This window comes from Cynocephalus volans, chromosome 10 (genome assembly GCF_027409185.1).
Source record: "Cynocephalus volans isolate mCynVol1 chromosome 10, mCynVol1.pri, whole genome shotgun sequence".
NCBI classification, from domain to species: Eukaryota; Metazoa; Chordata; class Mammalia; order Dermoptera; family Cynocephalidae; genus Cynocephalus; species Cynocephalus volans.
The window spans coordinates 33,085,473-33,106,930 of NC_084469.1; the positions used below are offsets into that span (position 1 = coordinate 33,085,473).

At 37.5% G+C, this 21,458-nt stretch overlaps 1 protein-coding gene across 2 annotated transcripts in view; it reads left to right on the forward strand.

Annotated features, from left to right (window-relative positions):
* The window catches only part of RABEP1 (rabaptin, RAB GTPase binding effector protein 1), a 119,066-nt gene that overhangs the window by 85,145 nt on the left and 12,463 nt on the right, over positions 1–21,458 (forward strand). The window contains exons 7-12 of one of the 2 annotated variants that reach the window (XM_063109651.1): positions 1,945–2,123; positions 4,609–4,740; positions 10,032–10,499; positions 11,978–12,082; positions 13,792–13,908; positions 18,433–18,531. In XM_063109651.1, coding sequence (XP_062965721.1) covers positions 1,945–2,123; positions 4,609–4,740; positions 10,032–10,499; positions 11,978–12,082; positions 13,792–13,908; positions 18,433–18,531 — 1,100 coding nt within the window. The remainder of the gene's footprint in view (positions 1–1,944; positions 2,124–4,608; positions 4,741–10,031; positions 10,500–11,977; positions 12,083–13,791; positions 13,909–18,432; positions 18,532–21,458) is intronic. The other variant, XM_063109652.1, reaches the window with a different exon arrangement.

Genomic DNA, 21,458 nt, shown 5'->3' on the forward strand with positions numbered 1-21,458 from the left:
TATTTCATAAAATGTTATAAAAATAACCCAAACTTTGAGTGGGTCTTTGGCCTTCAGGAAACAGTTTTTAAATGTGATGTCACAGTCAAAAAGACACCCATACTCTAAAAGGGTGTCCTAAAGAAATAGAATTTCTGTTTAAACTATGTGCCCTAGCTCTTTTAGAAATAGTGTAAGTCATTGAGATTATCAGACCTTCTCAATATACCTGGAAAAGTATCTGAGAAAGTTAATTAAAATGAAGAGGAGGAGGAAGTAATTTCTATACTGAAACACTCACACCAAAAAATAGTCTTTAAATGAAACGAAGACATAAAATTGAGCAGCCGTGTAACTTACAGCCTAAATTGGGGGAATTAGATATGTAACCAAATTAGTGCAATTGCATATTATAGATACTGTGCTCGGAATTGTGTCAGAATGCAGCAGTGCCACTGATGAAGAATGATCGATTATTTTTGTCCCAGGATCAGATAGGCTTCTTAAAAGAAGTTGTTCTTATGTGGAGTTTTGAAAGATGGGTAGGTACTTGTTGGGTAGTCAGAGAAGCATGGCATCCAGGGCCATTTGCATGTAGCTAGGTAAGACAGTGTACAAAAAGCACAATTAGGATGCGCAGGCAGGGGGCAAAATGTGAGGCTGGAGCGGTAGACGGGCCAGATCATGGAGGCCTTGTGTTAATTAAGGATTGTGGACTTTACATATGGAGAGTAAGAATCCTCCAAAGGGTTTTTTCCCCCGTTAAATAACAGCTCTATTGAGATATAATTCACATGCCATGAAATTCACCCCTTTAAAGTGGATAATTCAGTAGTTTTTAAATTTATTCACAAAATTGTGCACCATCACCATTATCTAATTTAGAACATTTATTACCTCAAAAAGAAATCCTGTACCCATTTTCAGTTACTTCCTATCTGTTCTCCCTCCAGCCCCCTGGCAACCACTAATACACTTTCTGTTTCAATAGATATACCTATTCTGGACTTTTATATGAATGGGATTTTACAATATGTGCCTTTTTATGTCTGACTTTTCTGAAGAGTTTTAAACTGGAGAGTGACAGTATCAATTTTGCATTTTAACAAGTTGAATTTAATGGCAATGTGAAGAATATAATAGAAAAGGCAAGCCTGAAGGCAGGAAGAATAAAAAAACTACTGTTGTAGTTGTCCAAGACATAAGAGCTGATCTAAGCCAGAAGATAGATGTGTCCTACTGCAGAGGAAACAGAATAGGTCTTTGTCATAGGTGAATGTGTTGGGGTGAGGAGAAATCAGAAGTATTAGTCATCTCTCAGGTTTCTGTATTGGGTGGCTGGATACATGGGTGGGTAGATGATGCTGCCTGTTGTTTTTTCAGTAGAAGATGCCTGGGCTGATGAGTGTCAAGAATACACGCTAATATTCTTTGACTTATCCTGAGAGGTCAAAACTAAATGGGCCCCAGAAGGATACCTGGTTGACAGATTAATCAGAATGTATTAAACACAATTTGGCCTTCAGAGTAATGTTTCCCAAAGTGTATTCCCTAGAACACTTATTTGAGTTGTACTGTGAAAAAGGGTTGTGTGTGTTTATAAATAAATTTGGGAAATGCTGTATTATATATAAGCTTCCAGGAAGCAGACATAATTAAGACCCTGAGCTCAAAGTCCTACAGTAAAGAAATTTTTAAAAATTTATTTAACCCAGGGTTTCTAAAACTTACTGATCACAGAAATCTTTTTTCATATGTTCATAGGATCACACTTGGGAGAATCTGCTTTAGAGAGATGGTGTGGGGATAGCTGCCATGTTCAACTGTAGGTTGCCTCTTGGTGCCGGTCAAGGGCAGAATCCCAGATAGACTGGACTATTGGCCAGACCTGGTCTAGTAGCCCTGTGCTAAAGAAATTGCCTATCATTAAAATTCAGTGTTTTTGATTGGGGGGTTTCTAAACAGTTTGCCATCTCTTGGAGCAAGAGCGACAACAACACAACCAGTTAAAACATACGTGGCAAAAGGCCAATGACCAGTTTCTGGAGTCTCAGCGTTTGCTGATGAGAGACATGCAGCGAATGGAGATTGTGCTAACTTCAGAACAGCTCCGGCAAGTTGAAGAATTGAAGAAGAAAGATCAGGTGAATAGCAGTTGTGTAGGACTTGTTCGCTTTGTTAATAAGCTCCCCCCTTCCCCGCATATGTGATTGCATTAAGTTATGTATGTTAGAGATTGACTGAAGCTGAAACAAGGTGCCACTTTAGAAAACATAATAGCTGCATTTGAGGGGTTTTGTTTTTTAACTTTAGACACGGCTTTTTCTGGGGAAAAATGATTTAGAAACGATCCTCTTCAGAGACTACAGGATGCAACAGTGCATATTTCTTTCATTTTTTAAAAGATGGCCGGTAAGGGGGTCTTAACCCTTGACTTGGTGTTGTCAGCACCACGCTCACCAAAGTGAGCGAACCGGCCACCCCTATACAGGGATCCGAACCCGTGGCCTTGGTGTTATCAGCACCGCACTCTCCCAAGTGAGCCACCGGTCGGCTCCAACAGTGCATATTTCTGAGAAAATCTTTCTCTACAGTTCTGTCCATTTCTCCTAGGGCTTCTGAGGTTTGTCTGTCCAGGTCAAATCTTTGGTGACATTGCTCTAAAAGCCTTATCAGAAAGTGACAAGATGTGCATGGAGAGGCTGAGTGATAGGAAAAGGCAGGTGTCCAGAGTGCTGCATACCCAAGATCCTATTTTCTCCTTATCTTTTAATTTAATTTAATTTTTTGGCAGTTGGCCAGTAAGGGGATCTGACTTCTTGACCTTGGTGTCACCAGCACCACTCTCTCGCAAGTGAGCTAAATGGCCAGACTTCTCCTTATCTTTTTAAAAAATTATTTAAATTACATGAATAATACACAAACACATTCTCATGTTAAAGTAAATACAAAGTGATCATGTGAAAATCCCCCTTGACATCTCCCACACCTCCCCTTTCCAGAAGTAACTATACTTTTATCAGTTTGGTAGACAGTCTTCCAGACCAGTTTTGTGTATTTCCAAGCATATATTTAGGGTGGTTTTTTTCTCCCATACAACTGGTATCATACTGTAAGTTTTTATTCTATAACTTACTGTTCCCATAAACATTATCCTGGATGTATTTTCACATCATCCTATCTCATTCTTGTTAACTGGTAGCATGATTGTACCAAAATTGATTTAGCCTTTTTCCTTGTAGTGGGCATTTAAATGGTCCTCTCCCTCCTTTTTTTGTCATCTCATATAGTGTTGCAGCTGATATCTTTTACCATGTTGTGTATGTGTGCAAATATTTCTCTAGGATAGCTACATAAAAGTGTTCATTGCTTTTCCAGGTATTTTAGGAAATATTTCATATTGCCTTATGTGATTTAAGATAGATTTAGTTTTTCAGAACTTTCTTCTTTTTAAAATTTCTTTTTCTGTTTCTTAATTCTGACTCGTTGATATTGTGTGTAGACACAGTCAACATAACAATGTAGATTCTGAAGTACAGGTTTTATCATGCTTCCTCTGCTGCCCATTAAAACAGTCTAAACTTCACTATGCTGGTTATTTAAGGCCTTTATTAACATTTATTGAGCTCTTACTATGTGTTAGCATTGTGCTAAGGTTTTACATATAAAGCTTTATCTCAAAACAAAAAACAAAACAAAACTCTCCGTATGTGGTAGGAGCTGTAGAATTATCCCTATGTTACAGATTAGGAAACAGGCTGAGAGAGGTAATGGCAGAACTGAGGGATAAGCCAGTCTCTGATTCCAGATTGTAAGCATTTAATCATCCTTCTCTTCTCCATGTTCCTCACCTCTCATGAACCTGCCCACGTTTCAGTCACATTAGATTACTCAGTATCCCCCACAGCCTGCTCTTCCACACCTCCATTGTTTGGATGTGCCTCCTTTCTCCCTGGAACCCTTGCCTGTCTCCTCTCATGCAACTGCCAACTCATCTAACTGATCGTTCAATATCCAGCTGAAGTGTTACCTCCTCTGGGCCCCCTTTGCTGGCTCCTTGAGATGAAATCAGTCGTCATTTTTTTCCTTCTTTAGAGCCTTGTACCTATTTGTGTTGTAATTGTCCATCCTCACTAGACTGTTTTGTGGGCACTGAAGGTACTTTATTCATCTTTGCTGAATGAATTATCATATCAGCTTTCATCATTCCTTTTGTATTTCTTATAAATTTGTACATGTTTCTAATGAATGTAATGTCATAACAACTTTTTCCTATTTTTTTCCTGCAACACTCAGAAGGAATCTTCAATGTAAATTTTCTTCTCTTGGATCATTTGGAGAGGGTGGTTTGCTTTCTTTTGTTTTGCCTTACTTTCACACAGTATACTTTTCTTGGAAGCTGCTTCCTGATTTTTTCTTTAAACCAGGGTTCTTACTTTGTGCTTATGACATTAAAATATTTTGTCATGACCAGAGGCCATTGGATGTGATTACAAAATATATAAGCTTAAGTGTCCAGTTTCCTCTTATCATAAAGCTCTGTTCTTTCTTATTTGTATTGAGTGGTTAAAGAACTACATGATTAAGTACAGATTACCTGGGTAATGTATGTTTTTTCCTAACTTTTAGGAGGATGATGAACAACAAAGACTTAATAAGAGAAAGGATCACAAAAAAACAGATGTCGAGGAAGAAGTAAAAATACCAGTCGTGTGTGCTTTAACTCAAGAAGAATCTTTAGCCCAGTTATCAAATGAAGAGGTAAAATGAATTGATAATTAAAATTATTGTATGCACAGTGTCACAGAGTTTTCAGCTTACTTGTACATCAGTCAGTTACAATGTTCATATGGGAGTACATAGCTACTAGCTGAAAATTCGATAAAATGACAATATTTATTTTGTTATTTTTACAGCATTATAGACATCATTACTTGAAACATGTTGCAGTTTCATCCACTGTCTGAAATAATTAGATCTTTTTTCCAGTACTTACAAAATTGAGTACGTTAGAAGTCTTTAAATAGGGTCTGCAAAATCTTTTTTGAAGTGAATAATAAATGTTGCTAATACTTTGAGCTTTTTGTTTAAAAGAGATTATCTAAAGTGTTGAAACACTTAACTCTGTATAGCATATATGTGAGTATTAACCAGGATTAGGTCTTAAGTCCTGAGAACAGTGGGTGAGGTTTGACAGATTGCCATGAGGCAGGGTAGACTGTTTTAGGTAACGGGAATGGGTATAGTAGAGAGACTGGGAGGTGGAAGGTGTGAGGTGGTGTTCCTGTGGCCTCATCACCTCTCACCCACCGTATAGCAAGGGCCTCCTCAGTGAGTTTCCTGTCTTCAGCCTGTCCCCCTTCATTGCACCCTCAGCATTACTGTCACATTCATTTTTTTAATGCAGCTTGCGTTTGGGCCACTCCCGTTCTCAAAAACCACCACTGACTCCCATTACCTACATAATAAAGTACAAATTCCTCATTCAGACAATTGAGGCCCTTCATAAAGTGTATTCTGCTTTAGCCATATTGGTTGTCATCTTGTGCTATGCTCTTCACCTAGTTTGTTGGTTCCTTCAGCTGGAACACTTTTTTCCTGTTTTTCTGAATATTGAAATCCTTCTACTCATCATTCAGAGCTCAAGCTGATATTTTGTTTGTAATGAAGGAAATGCTTCTCTTATTGCCTTTAGGATAAAAACTAAGGTCCCTAGCTTGGCATACAGGCCTTCTAGTCTTACCCACTGCTGTCCACTTTAGCCAGACCTATCTACTTAATTTCCATGCATATATGCCTTGTTTACACTGTTAAATTGGATAAGGGTCTTTTCTTCACTTTCAAAAGTATTATGTTTCAGTTTACTTTGCAGATTTACTCTGAGCCATGAATAATCTACCTCCTGGTGTCTTATATTTCCTTATTTATGGATTATTTGACATTTAAAAAAAACTGTAAAAAAAAAAATCTTGGTGGACACTGAAAAGTATGATGTGGTTGTTTTTGTACATTCTTTGTTTTGGAACATACGCTAAGGTCCACTTGGCCTAATTCTGCTGTGCATTTTTGTAATAGTTAGACTCCCAGGAGAATTTCTCAATTTTTGGAAACAGCCACATATTACATGGTTTTTGCATCATGTAGTCATCTGTCCAGGAATGTCTGAAGAGCAGGAAAACAGGAAAGGGAGATTTGTTGTGATTTACAATGAAGTATTTTTCTTATTTTTTATTCTGTTTTAATAGATCTATATGATATATTGTGTATAACATTATTTCCCAACATTTGAAGTGCCTTTTTAGACTTTTAGATCTGATATTTTGCAGTTTGAATGTTGAGAATCATTGTTTTGTGTTGAGAATCATGACAATTTACTTAGTTCTTGGTTTGAAGTTAATATGGAATGTTTTGGAGACTTAGGTTTGTTGCCAAAGACATTTAAAATTTTTAAGACCTCATATCTTCTTTATCATGATGCTTAGAATGTGCTTTTCTCAGTACAAGAGTAATATATGTTCATTATGGAAAATTTTGTGGGTTTTTTTGTTTTTAAAGATGACTGGTAAGGGGATCTTAACCCTTTACCTGGTGTTGTCAGCACCACGCCGTCCCAAGTGAGCTAAACGGCCATCCCTATATAGGGATCCGAACTCATGGCCTTGGTGTTATCAGCACCACACTCTCCCAAGTGAGCCACAGGCCGGCCCGAAAATTTTAAACATTTAGAAAAAAGTCATAGAAAATGAAAATAACTGGTAGATAGTCCTACCACTCAGAGATAACCACCACTAACATTACAGTATGTATCTCTCCTCTTCCCTTTTCTGTTTTCTTTTCCAAAGATGACATATATGTGTTTCTATTTCCACTTTTTAAATATAACCCAGATTGTAACTACATAGTGTTTTATGTACATTTTTCTCCAAAAATAATATTAAATGGCTGACAGAATTTTAGCATGTAAATGTACCATAATTTCTTTAGCTGGTTCCCTACTAATTGACTTGTGCCCAGGTTTTAATTGATAAAGGTCATTGATGACATGGGAGGTCAATGCCATTGGAAGAAAAGTTTAATGTCACAGTTCCCCTGGAAATGAGATTCACAACACATCAGGCAGGGCCACATGGGGGAAGCACCAGAGCTGGTCAGGAGGCAGAAGCAAGAGTGAGGGGAAAGCATGGGCCACAGCCGTTATTGGGCTTTACACGGGAAAAGCTAAGGCAGGGCAGGGCAAACAGTTTAGGATTGGCTAGTTTGAATAATTCTGGCAGGTTTGGGGACATGTCTTTAATTATTTTGTACTTGGTCTTTGGGTTGGTTTAGGGTAGGGGAAATTGGCTTGGTGTGTGACAATTAGATAAAGGAGGTGGTTGGGGATATGGGCTTGGGATTGGTTGGTTTGCATATGAAAGTCATGTTCACAGGTGGGTGAGTTGTCTGTTATCTCTAAGAATTAGATAACCCGGAGGCATAGTCTCTCCTCCTCCAGTAAGGCCCCCAAGAAATATAGAAAATAAAACACATGATTAACACACTGGTAATCAAATTGGTTCCATTTTTTACTTCTCTAAAACTAGTACTTCCATAATGCTATTATATATAATTTTTTCTTAGACATAAATCATTATGGATGTATCTGATTATTTTCTTAGGAAAAGAATTGCTGAATTCAAGGGCATAAACATTATTCAAGGTATTAGGACATATTGTTAAATTATGTTTCAGAAACACATAAAAGTTTTTTTGGTTTTGGTGACTGGCTGGTATGGGGATCTGAACCCTTGACCTTGGTGTTACAAGGCTGTGCTCTAACCAACTGAGCTAACTGGCCAGCCCTAGAAACACCATAACAGTTCATGCTTCCCCTAGAAGTATATGTTCTGTACACTGTTGTCTTTATGGTAGTCTGGTGTTTTCAAAATGGTCCTCACAACTTTTATGCCCATATCCTCTTCCCTTTTCCATGTCACAGCAGCATTGTATGTGATAGTAGTAGGTGTTAGGTTCTTTTGCAAGCTAAGAAAATGGATTCTTATTCCAGTTTTTATTAGGATACTTAGTTGGGACCATTGCCATAGTTAGCTTAATATATACTAGATATGTGTTTTCAGCCATCTGAATTTCAGATGAATAAAAATCTTTAAAAGGAAAGAAATGGATGAATTAACGTAAAAGTTGTCATCTTTTTATTATAACAAGTAAGAATATTTTTAGAACATTAGAAAGGGGTTGGCTGGTTAGCTCTGTTGGTTAGAGAGCGGCCCTGTAACACCAAGGTCAAGGGTTTGGATCCCCATACCAGCTAGCCGCCCCCAAAAAACATTAAAAAGACTATTCCACAGTTTCCTCATGTTTGTAAAAGAAAGGTCACTTAACAACAAAAAATAGAAAGGATATCATCTGAAGAAAAAGGATAATCCTTTAAATTGAATAAATTTACTTTTTTATTTTTATTTTTTTTTGGTGGCTGGCCGATATGGGAGTCCAAATCCTTAACCTTCATGTTACAACACTGAGCTCTAACCAGCTGAGCTAATGGGCTAGCCCTAAATTGAATAAATTTAGTATCAAGAAAAACTTTGTTACATTTTCCTTGTTTTTCTTATTTTCCCACTAACTGTGCAGCTGCATCACGCAATGGCACTGTTCTGCTTTTTGCCTTTGGGAATGTTCTATATTGCCTTTTTAAAAAAATTGAGATGAGGGCTGGCCCGTGGCTCACTTGGGAGAGTGTGGTGCTGATAACACCAAGGCCACAGGTTCGGATCCCTATATAGGGATGGCCCATGGCTCACTTGGGAAAGCGTGGTGCTGACAACACCAAGTCAAAGGTTAAGATCCCCTTACTGGTCATCTTTAAAAAAAAAAAAAAAAAAAGGTGAGATGAAATTCATATAACATAAAATTAACTATTTAAAGAGTACAATTTTGTACTGCCTAGCTGAAAAATAAAAAGAAAAAAAGTTTATGATTCAGTGGCATTTAGCATATACACAATTTGCAACTGTCACATCTGTCTAGTTTGAAAACATTTTTATCACTCCCGAAGAAGACCCCATACCCATTAAAGGGTCTCTTTTTTTGAGGGGTGGGAGGGGTGGCTGGCCTGTATGTGAATCTGAACCCTTGACCTTGGTGTTAAAGAGTCACACTTCATTCTCCACTCCCCCCAAGTATCTGGCAGTCACTAACCTGCTTTATGTCTCTATGGATTTACCTGTTCTAGACATTCTTGTAGATGGAATCATATAATACGTGACTTTTTGTGTTTGGCTTCTTTCACTTAGTGTACCACATTTAACATGTTGATCACACATCTTGCTTGAAACTTGGTTTCTAGAATACCACATTCTCCTCAGTTAACATGTTGTTTACACCTTTCCTGAAACTTGGTTTCCAGAATACCACATTCTCCACATTTCCCTTCTGCTACTCTGGCTTTTCCTTCTTTTGCCTGTCCCCCAGAGGTTGGTGTTTCTCAGGGTTCTGCCTGTGTCCCTCTTATCCTAGGTGTTCTGATTTGTGTGCTGTAGCTTTTATTATCATTATACAGTGGTTACTCCCAAGTCCCTATCTAATGACTTCTATGTCCTTCTATTGGGTAGACATCTTCACTTGGACATTCAAAAGGCACCTTCACTTGGCTATTCAAAACGCACCTCGTGCTCAACATACCCAACACTGAATTGCAAGTGACCGTCCCTTGCTACTCATGTGTGGGCTAAATTCCTCTTCTTGAGCTCCCAGAGCATTCAGTACATAGCTCTAGTCTATCATTTTATTAAATACAGTATTGTAATAACCTGCTTGCCTGTTTGTCTTTTTCATGAAACTGTTCACATCTTGAGGTCAGAGATTGTATCTTGCTCACAGTTGTATCCTGAGTGCCTGATTTATTGGAGACATTCGATAAATGTTTGTTCAATGATTATATGAAGGTGGCATTATCATGTGTAACATGTGGCAAAATACATTTAACATATGGTAGTTTTTCTCTTTGGAGATACAGAGAATTATCTAACTTGGCAATATATACTTTCACATTTCAGGAGCATTTAGACAGCACCCATGGTTCGGTCCATTCCTTAGATGCAGACTTATTGTTGCCATCTGGAGATCCGTTTAGTAAATCGGACAGTGACATGTTTAAAGATGGACTCAGGAGAGCACAGTCTACAGACAGCTTGGGAACCTCAGGCTCACTGCAATCCAAAGCTTTAGGCTATAACTACAAAGCAAAATCTGCTGGAAACCTGGATGAGTCAGATTTTGGACCACTGGTAGGAGCAGACTCGGTGTCTGAGAACTTTGATACTGCATCCCTTGGGTCACTGCAGATGCCAACTGGGTTTATGTTAACCAAAGATCAGGAAAGAGCAATCAAGGCAATGACACCAGAACAGGAAGAGACGGCATCCCTCCTCTCCAGTGTTACCCAGAGTGTGGAGAGTGCTTACGTGTCCCCCAGTGGCTACCGCTTAGTTAGTGAGACAGAATGGAATCTCCTGCAGAAAGAGGTGAGTTATCTTTCTGACTTTTTTCCATGTGCTGACTCTGAGGGATGCTGGGTGGTTCTGGGATTTATTGTTCATTCAGTAGATAGTCCATGGAGTTAGTGCAGGCACATGTTCCCAGTAAGCGGATGTTAACCCATGTTGTCTGACTGCTTTGGCTATTCCAGGTGATTGCGACAGAGAAGGGAATTAACTAGCTAATCTCATTGAGCGTGGACTTCTCCACCTGAAGTCACGGCTATGAAGTTGGAGCAACCTGCCTGACTAGCATTGCTACGTTTAAATTAGAATAACCTGAATCTGTTTTACTTTAACATTTCCTATTTTTTGGCAGCTGGCCAGTACAGGGATCGAACCCTGGACCTTGGTGTTATCATGCACCACGGCCTAACGAATTCAGCTAACTGACCAGCCCCGCTTTGCAGTTTTCTGTAATCTCAATGTATTCCAGTATTTATGCTCTTTCATCTTTCCTTTAGCTCTAAAGTGCAAACTAGTCAACTGTTGATTCTGAGAGTGGGTTTAAGGAGGGGATGGAAAATACGGGAGAGAAAAAAAGGCAACCTTTAATGAAGTTAATTTGCCTCCTCATAGTATTTGTAAACTCAGAAATAAGATTATAGCTGGCTGGTTCGCTCAGTTGGTTATGCTTATAACACCAAGGTCATGGGTTCAGATCCCAGCTGCAAAAACAAACAAACAAACAAACAAAAAGATTAGGAGATAAAAACTTAAATATGTATTTGCATAATGCTTTACAGATTACAAAGCCCTTTCACATACCTCATCTTTTTGAGCTTCACTATGATAATGAAGCAATCAGGGCATGATTGTTCCCAATTTACAGATGAGGAAACTGGCTTAGAAAGATCAAGTGAGTCACTCAAGTGTTCCCCTCGACTCAATAGCAAAACCTGGGTTAGAATCCAGGTTTTCTGACATGTAGTGCTTTCCTTTACTCAAGGATACTTCTCTTTAGAGAAGCTATTGACCAGTAAGTGGAACAGATTATTAAATAGGAAAGAAACTATTTTCCTTGGTCTCATGCAAAAAATATGTGAGAAGGTGCTTCTTAATAGTTTCATAACTATTTTGTAACTGGAGCTGGTGAAAGGTGAATTGGCACTGCTTTTTGGGTATTTTTCTTCCCATTGGTTGGATGGTATTGATTTAAATTGCGAATGCCACATTGTAGTACCTTTTGCTAGCTTTGTGTTTTTCTCAAATGTGGTGTTTTGTGTCCCTTAGCCTCTTGGTGGTGATAAGTTGTGTTCCTTGTTTTTCTATCATACTTATCCTGGAGATTATGACTTTTTAAAATCTGACTCTGTATTTTAACTTGTTGCCATAAGTCCCTAAAAAATTTCTTACTCCATGTTCTACTTTGAATAAGATCAGTAAGACTATGCACTCATTCCTCAAGTATGTGATGTAGAATTATTTTGTTCTGCCTGATAAGAGGTAATTTTGGTGCCCTTCAGGTACATAATGCGGGAAATAAACTTGGTAGACGTTGTGATATGTGTTCCAATTATGAAAAACAATTACAAGGAATTCAGATTCAGGAAGCTGAAACAAGAGACCAGGTGAGTTTCTTTTGGATATGCCAAATTGGTGAGCTGTTGTAGTTTTCATTGGAGGTGCCGAATTAATTGCTCCCCCCCATTTGCATTATGGAGCATATCCATCTTGTTAAATTATTAAATAATCTGGTACATACAATGAAAGTTACATTTCCAGTGGGAGCTCATTAGGACTCTGCTTTTGTGTATGTGTGCTTCATTGACTTGGCAGCACTGCACAGATCAGCTCAGCTCTCACAGAAGCACTGCCTCATCTCCTCTCCCACCCTGTCCCTCCCACTCAAGGCCTAAAAATGATGTTGCCATGATCTCACACGCATAGGAAGTACTTTATGATATGGAGATTTAGGGAGATAAGATTTTGACCATTGCCTCTAATAGTATAAAAGTTTAACGGAATGTAATTAATCAGTATTTGGAATCTTCATTGCTTATTGTCTGCTCCTCATAAATTTGTTGAATTGATTAAGGTTCATTTATAGGGTCACAGAAATTAAGCTTTGGTAGATTTGGTATGCTGAGACTGACAAGTCTTAAGTACCTTTCCAAATACAGCATTTAATAATGGGTACCTTGAGAACATTTAGGAAATAAAGTAGAATTTCATGAGTAGGCTTGTGAAAGCATATGTAAAGACCATTTTTTCTTATATTTACAAATTGTTCTTTGTTTATGAAGATTGTTCTCTCAGTCTTTGAAAGAACTTTAAGCAGATTAGAATGATGACTTAATATTTTCAAATATCATTGGCATTGAGTTCCTACATGTATGCTTTTTTCATAGATGGTTCAAAAGTAAAATCTTAAAGCTATTTGCAAAACTAATGTATTTGGCTTCTGATAGTGTGGCATGAGGATGGGCTATCTTGGATTCCATAGAAATGTCAGTAGACATTTACTGATGCTTCATCCGTGCCTGGCATTTTTCTGGGTCCTTGGGATTCAGATACAGCTAGAACAGTTTCTGCCCATAAGGAGCTTTCAGTGTTGACACCCGAGCCATCAATTTAATATAGTTTGTTACTGCAGATACACGCAGAACTAGAGGAGGAACATCTAGCTTAACTGTGGGCTCAGGAAAGGTCACACTTGAGCTGTTTGTTTTAGAGCGTGGTAAAAATTAGGAAAAGAAATGGGGAAAGGGGAAAGGGTGTTCAAAGAAAGGAACAGAGTTATGAAAGAAAATGATGTGTTCTGGGAAGTTATGAGTAGTTTGTGTGGCTGGGCATAAAGGGTGTGTGTTAAAAAGTAACTGGAGAGGAAGCTACAAAGGCAGGCCATGATGAGATCATTGAGGGAGGATGGTGATTGTGAAGGGGTTTAAATTTTACCCTGAAGACTTTGGGAGGCACTTAGGCATTTTAGTAGGGAAATTATGTGATTTCACTTTTGTCAAAATTATAGTGTTCGTGTGGATTATAAATTGGAGGCGGCAGAGCATAGACTAGCGTTAGGGAGGCCAGCGCCATAGCCCAGAGGACCCAGGAGGAGAAGCAGATATTTTCAAATAAGATAATGTATGTGAAAAATGATTTGTTAACTGTAAAGCACGGTACAGTTGTCTCTTGAGGTCATTTATCTCAGAATTGATAAATCTGTGATGTTTCTAAGAAAAAAGATTAGAGATTAAAAAGAATTCTGGAGTTAGGGATTTTTTAAAATTTATAAAAGAATTCTGGTTCTTCCTTCCAATTGACTTATAAAATTACATAGGTGAAAAAACTGCAGGTGATGCTAAGGCAAGCTAATGACCAGTTAGAGAAGGCAATGAAAGATAAACAGGAGCTGGAAGACTTCATAAAGCAGAGCACTGAAGATTCAAGTCACCAGGTAAATGAGGGTTTTTACAATGTGACCTGTGGGGGGGGTGACTGGCTTATTAAAAAAAAAAATTCAAAAATGTAGTCATGTTTATTTTGCCCTGAAGATTTGGCAGTTTTATTTCTTGTCAGAGAACAAGATCTCTTACAGATCTTTCTGTGGTGTCTTACAGATTTTTTTGAAATTGGTTAATGAATGTCAGGAGGCTCTGCTTCTCCTTTCCCCTTTTATTTTTATTAATTACGTTTTTCTGCTGCACAAGAAACTTGTTGACAAGAACGATACTAATTATTTTTAACATTTTAAGAGTACAGCTTACATAGAAAAAACCCAAACATACCCAGATATACCAAACACACCAGAACTAACATCTGTGTAACCACCATTGAGATCAAGCAACAGTACTTTACCCAGTACTGCAGAAGTTCTCACTTTTCCTTCCACTAACAGATTCCTCCTTAGAAGTAACCTCTGTCCTAACTTCTAACACCATTAGATTAGTATTGTCTGTTTTTAATTTAAAAAAAAAATGGAGTCATACACCGTGTATTCTTTTGTTTCTATCTTTCTCTGTTCAACAGTGTGAGATTCCTATTCATGATAATATGTAGTTGTTTGCTTTTGCTGTTGTGTAGTTGTACCACTGTGTGGACATATCACAGTCGATCCATTCAGATGTTAATGGACGTTTTATTATTTTCAGTTCTGGGATATTATGAATAACGTTACTTTGAAATTTCTGTATGGGGCTAAGTGGACATGTTTGTGCTAGATAGATATATATAGGAGTAGAATGCCTGGGGCAAAACTTTCAAAATATATGTTCAAATTTAATAGATTATAATGCCAGACAGTTTTGGGAAGTGGCTGTACAGTTTATACTCCCACTAGCAATGTATGAGAAGAATTCCTGTGGGTTCAAGCTCTTCAGAAACTTTATTTTTTTAGTTATTTTAATTGTAGCCATTTTGGTGGGTGTGTAATGGTACTTCATTGTTGCTTAGTTTGCATTTCTCTGATGACTGTTGAAGTTATTTAGCATTTTTCATGTTTATTGGCCATTGGGATATTTTGTGTGTCTATGTGAGATTCCTGTCTTAGCTCATTCTTCTATTGGATTGTCTACTTTGTTTTACTTTTTTTGATTATCTGTTTTTCTTATTGATTTGTTAGGTGTTCTTTATATAATCTTGTTAGAGCCTTGTATTAGTCTGTTTTTTTTTTGTGTTGCTGTAACAGAAATACCTAAGACTGGGTAATTTATAAAGAACAGAGGTTTATTTGGCTTACGATTCTGAGACAGCTGCATCTGGCATGGGCCTCAGGATGCTTCTACACATGGCAGTTCCCAAGTTCTGTTTTGTCTTCTGTGAGTGGTAGTTATAATGCCAATTCCATTTTAAAAGACCCTGCTGTGTTGTTTTGGGTCTGTCCCTGTATTTGTAGGGGTGAGTGTGGGACTTGTGCTGGTTCATATATGGAATTAGGGGATAATTTTTCTCTCTCCTCTCTAAGATTACCCCTGTATTGTCTGGTTCATAGACATCTTGTTCCTGGCCCTGTGGCCAGACAGTTTTATCTCCTGAACTGCTGAAACTGTTGTAGCTTCACAACTGGGGCTGCCCTCAGATCCATGCTGGTGAGAAAGAAGGAAAAAAAGAACAAATAAACAGGAAACTCACTCCTATATGAGTTGCTTCTTTTGATTCTGATTTCCCTCTGTAGTCTGTCTGCTTTTGCTTATTTTTCAGTCCTCAGGTTGTTTTTGCATTTTGTCCAGAGTTTTTAGTTGTAATCAGTGGGAGAGAGGCCATAGGGGGCTTAATTCGTGTTGGACCCCACCAGAAGTCTCCAGGTAGAGAATTCTCAGCACGTATGTTATTTTCTTTCAGCACTTTGTGGTTGCCATGTTTCTGATAAGTCAGCTATCAGTCTTATTGTTGTTCCTGTGAATATAAAATGTTTTTTTCCCTGGCTGTTTAAAAAGTGTTCTTGTTTTTTGTTTTTTATAGTTTTACTGTGCTATGCCTAGGTGTATTTTTCTTTATATTTTTCCTGTTTGAGGTTCACAGGGTTTCTTGCATCTCAGAATTGATGTTTTACATCATAATTGGAAAGTTCTCACCCATTATGTTTCTTTTAAAGACATGTTTTTATTGAGTTATACGTCCAGTAAAGTGCATAAATCTCAAGTGTACAGTTTGAGTACACATGTGAAAATTTTTTCCAAGGCAATCCTTACCCAGATCAAGATACAGAACATTTCTAAAACACTCATGCTCTTTCCTAGTCAATAATACCTCACCTACCTATATGGAGAGGTAGCCACTATGCTGACTTTTAACACATATTTTAAGTATTGCTTGTTCTTGACCTTCATATAAATGGAATCGTATAGTATATAGCCTTTGGTGTCTGGTTTATTTGATCATCATTATGGCTGTGAGATTTATCCATATTGTTCTGTGTATCAGCATTATTTATTAATGCTTTGAATATTCTCTTACATGGATATACCATTATTTGTACTACAATTGAGGGACATTTAGGTGGTTTCTAGTTTTTGGCTATTGTAAGTTTTCTATGAACATTGTTACATGTGTCTTTGGGTAGACATGTAGACTCATTTCTCTTGGGTATATCTAGGAGTGAAATTAGGAGATTGTTGCATAGGCTTATTTTGTTAGCTCTACTAGATATTTCCATTGGTTATTATTTCTTCAGATATTTATATGTTAGAACGTCTCGTTGCATATACATGCCTTTTACCCTCTCTTCTGTATTTTCCATCTTGTTGTCTTTATTTTCTTCAAATCTGTCTTTTAGTTCACCAATTTTCTATTCAAATGGATCTTATCTGTAAGCCCATCCAATGAATTTTTATTTTATGTAATTGATTTTTTTTTAGTTGTTTTTTAATTTTAGGTAATTGATTTTTTTCAGTTCATTATTTCCATTTAGTTATTCTTCATTGTTTCCTGTTCTTTAGCAATTCTAAATTTTGCCTTTTTAAAAATCTTTGAACAGGGATGATTGGTTAGCTCAGTTGGTTAGAGCAAGGTGTTACAACACCAAGGTCAAGAGTTCAGATCCCCACACCAGCCAGCTGCCAAAAAAATAAAAAAATAAAAAACAGATCAAGTAGCTAGTAATTTACATACCTGGATCCATTGTAGACCTGTTTCTATTGTCTTTTTTTTTTTTTTTTTATCATATTTCCTTGTGCATTTTTATATGCATTTTGGATATTGTATATAAAAAATTGTTGAAATAATATAAAGCCTAGCATGATGCCATTTTCCTTAAGAGAAGCAGGCAACTACTGGTACTAACAATCCTGAATCACTTTAATCCCATTATAGGAATGGAAATTATATAAAGTTGTGAAGGTTGGATTATGTAAAATTCTTCCATTCTTTTAAGGTGTGGCCCTTTGGGGACCCAGCCAAGTTCAGGATGTTAACCAGGGGTCCCTTTGCTTGATGAGTCCTGGATGCATCATTTTTGCCACCCTATCCTGGGGTTCTCAAGTGCTCTGCTCAGCTTCTTGGTGTCATATCTGTTTCTTTGGCAATTGGCATGTGTTTCTTTTTTATTTTTTAAAAATTTTTGTGACTGGTAAGGGGAACGGAACCCTTGGCTTGGTGTTGTCCGCACTGCGCTCAGCCTGTGAGCGCACCGGCCATCCCTATATAGGATCCGAACCCGCAGCCTCGGCGCTCCCAGCGCCGCACTCTACTGAGTGAGCCACGGGGTTGGCCCCGGCATGTGTTTCTAAAGAACTATTACATGTGCTGCATTCTACTCGTCCTTATCCTGATCCTTGGTTCTTTTTTGCTTTGTTAGTTCTCCAGTTCCCTCAAGTAGAAATACACATTATATTTTTATACAGTTTTTCTAATTCTCAATAGGAAGGTTGGTTCACATTACCTCATTTGCCACTATTGGAAGCAGAACTGTGACAGTAATCATTTAAAAAATGTCTAAACAAAATTATTTTCATTTATATTATTATTTTTATGTATGAGTCATCAATTTTCAAGTAAACCCATCCTCAGTAACATTAAAGCCAGTCGAAGGGAGTTTAGAATTCAGTGATTTAATCATGTGTGTATTGCTTTTAGGTAAACCACCTAAGAATATTGCAGCTAGTTCAGAAAAGATTCATTTATCCTTTAAATGTGTGCTGTTTTTTTTGTGGACAGCGTTTCAAATATTTATGGATTTTTTTAAGCCCCTTTAAAAATAATATCTGTAACTTGGTCATGTGGATTAATATCTGTCTAAAGACCCACATAATGCTGTTTGGTCATGTATGGCAGCACATGACTCAGGGCTTTGGTATTATCTGAAAGGCTGAGGCTTTGCACGCAGCAGATGCGCACATATTTGTTGAATGAGTGGTGAGTGGTTACCATGAACTAAGTAAATGTCAATTTTGGACAATGAATAATCAGGAGATGGAAGGATTAGTTTCAGAATAACCAGTTCCTAACTTTATATTTTCTGGATATGCATTTTTTTTTTTTTAAGATCTCTGCACTTGTCCTAAGAGCTCAAGAATCCGAGATCTTACTTGAAGAGTTACAACAGGGGTTTTCCCAGGCAAAGAGGGATGTTCAGGAACAGATGGTAAGTTAACAGTTTAAATAAACAGTAACTGTGGTATATATATTCCTTTTTCTGTTTTGAAATCATATTTGATATGACTTTATCACCCTGCCCAAAATGGTTTCTGTTATATTCTCCAGGGCCCATAGAACATTAGTAATGGACAAAGTATTGTAAGACATTATTCCTTTCTTAAACCTACTTCCTGACACCTCCACCCCCCTTCCCCCAACTCTCATCTCTAACTTAATTTATTTTTATGATTTGGGAAGCCTAAACAGAATAAACTATGAACAACATTTAATATTCAGTTCCAAATACAAGCTAAAAAATTAAAATCTCTCAGAGTCCTAGCTGGTGCAGCTTTTGAACAATTGTGCTTTTGCTGGACAGCTAATTTACTCAGAATAACCTCATTAACTTCACAAGGGTTATGATAAAAATATGTATCATAACTGTTGTGGTGCTGGGGAACTTCCAGAAGGCCGTTAATTCTGAGAGGGATGGGGGCAGAGAGCTTTATGAGCAAGGGCTGGCTGGAACCTTTGCAGATAGTTCCCCAGGCTTGGGCCTCCCTGCTCTCCAGTCTGGCTGCATTTGTCTTGTTCTTCCTTTTTCTCAAAGTTGGAACCTTGCATCTGATGACCTTGTGTAATTTATAGCAGAGTTGGTCCTGCTGGGAGGATCTTACAAAGTTGCTTTTCCCAGCTCTTCCAGGGATGACAATCAAAAAAAAAAAAAAAAAAAATCCAAGCCTGTGATGGAATCATAATGGGTTGTTTTTGATTGGCATTGGTCAGTATCTGAATGGCCTTTGAGCTAATTCCTGAATCCTAGACCTGGTCTATTGGGAAGCCTCTCTTCCTAATCATTGACCAGAGAGTTTCATATCTTTTCTCTAATTAGAGAATACAAAATAATAACTATTGGCTTTAAAATCACTATTAAATGCTGACAGAGTTTCATAGTGTTGCGCCTCCTACGCTCCTTTGCCCCTTTTCATCTTTTTCCTTCTTGTCTTTTAAAAGGCAAACCCATCTGCCTTTGCAAAGAACACTTTTCAAGTTGATTTCACTTAAAGTGAATGTGTTGCAGGTGACATTGGAGAATTGTTGAAATTAAAGTTGAGGTCCTGTGAACTCTAATGCTTTAAACCATTTTCTTGAAATCACTACGAATGGTTCTTTTACTGAGAAAGAGAAACTTGGTTTCTTAGGCCTTTTCAGAGAAGAGTGGCTATCGTGGGGGTTGGGATCTTAATATTTTTCCCTACCTTTTTATTTTGAAAAATTTCAAACTTAGAAGTGTATGGAATCAGCATTCATAAGACCTTCTCTTAGATCCACCAGTTGCTAATATCTGGCCACAGTGGTGCACACTTGCACTTGTTCTCTCAGTCTCTCTCTCATATGTGTGTAGGTATATTGTGTGTATGTATGTGTGGTAGTCCCCCCTCCTTATCTGTGGTTTCTCATTCCACGGTTTTAGTTACCTGCAGTCAACCACAGTCCGAAAATATTAAATGGAAAATTCCAGAATAAGCAATTCATAAGTTTTAAATGCTCTGTCACAATGCCTGCACCATTCACCTCACTTCATCTTATCAACTTATCACATAGGCAGTTTATCATCTCACATCATCACAAGAAGTGTAAGTACAGTATAGTAAGAGATTTTGGGAGAGACCACATTTATATAACTTTTATATTACAGTATATTGTTATAATTATTCTATTTTACTATTCATTATTGTTGTTCATCTCTTACTGTGCCTAATTTATATATCAAACTTTATGATAGGTATGTATAGGAACAAACATAGTACATATAGGGTTTAGTGGTTTCAGGGATCTGCTAGGGGTCTTGGAATGTATCCCCCGCAGATAAGGGAGGACTACCGTCTATGTGTTTTGGTTTGTGTTTTTGCTGGACTGTTTGGAATTAAGTTGTAGACTTCATTAGGAGATGCAGATACTCCTAAATATTTCAGTATGTATCTCCTAAGAACAAAGAAGTTGTTTTACATAGCCTCAATATTATTATTACATCCTTAAAATATAACCATTTATCCCAAAAAATCCTTGATTTTTTTTTAGTGGTGGTTTTTATATTTTTATTTTTTGACACAGAACTAATCAAGGATCACATATTGCATTTTGTTATCATGTCACTTTAATCTCCTTTGATTTAGAAGCATCCCCCACTTTTTTTTGTTTGTTTGTTTTTATGACATTAACATTTTTGAAAAGTCCAGGACAGTTGCTTGCAGAATGTTTTAGGTTAATTATCTTGTAGAATGCATTTATCTGATTATTTCCTCAAGTAGATTTAGGTTAGACATTTTGGCAAGAATACTACATAAGATGAAATGATCCAATGGGAAGTTCAGAACATTGCAAAGCGTGCAATGATGGGTGGTCCCATTATTGGTGATGTTAAATTTGATCACTTGGTTAAGGTGGGGACCAAATAGCTTCAGAATAACTACATCAAGGGCTGGCCCGTGGCTCACTTGGGACAGTACGGTGCTGATAACAGCAAGGCCACGGGTTCGGATGCCTATATATGGATGGCCGGTTAGCTCACTTGGGAGAGTGTGGTGCTGACAACACAAAGTCAAGGATTAAGATCCCCTTACCGGTCATCTTTAAAAAAAAAAGAAAAAAAGAACTACATCAATATTGCTACCAACAGCAAACTTATTCAGTAAACTTCAGCATTTCTTTGTAGTTCGTTCTGCCCTTAGAATGTGTCCTAGGTAAGGGTTTACAGTTTGGGTACTGTGTTCTAAAGTTACTTGATTTTTCTCTCTGTGGTTGTGTCATCAATTTTATATATAGTTAGCTCCAGTTGTTTCTGTTTTATTAAATTTTCAGATTTGCTTCTTTCTTTTTTGATTTACTTTTTCTTGAATATGCAACTTGGTTTATAAATCAAAACTATAACTA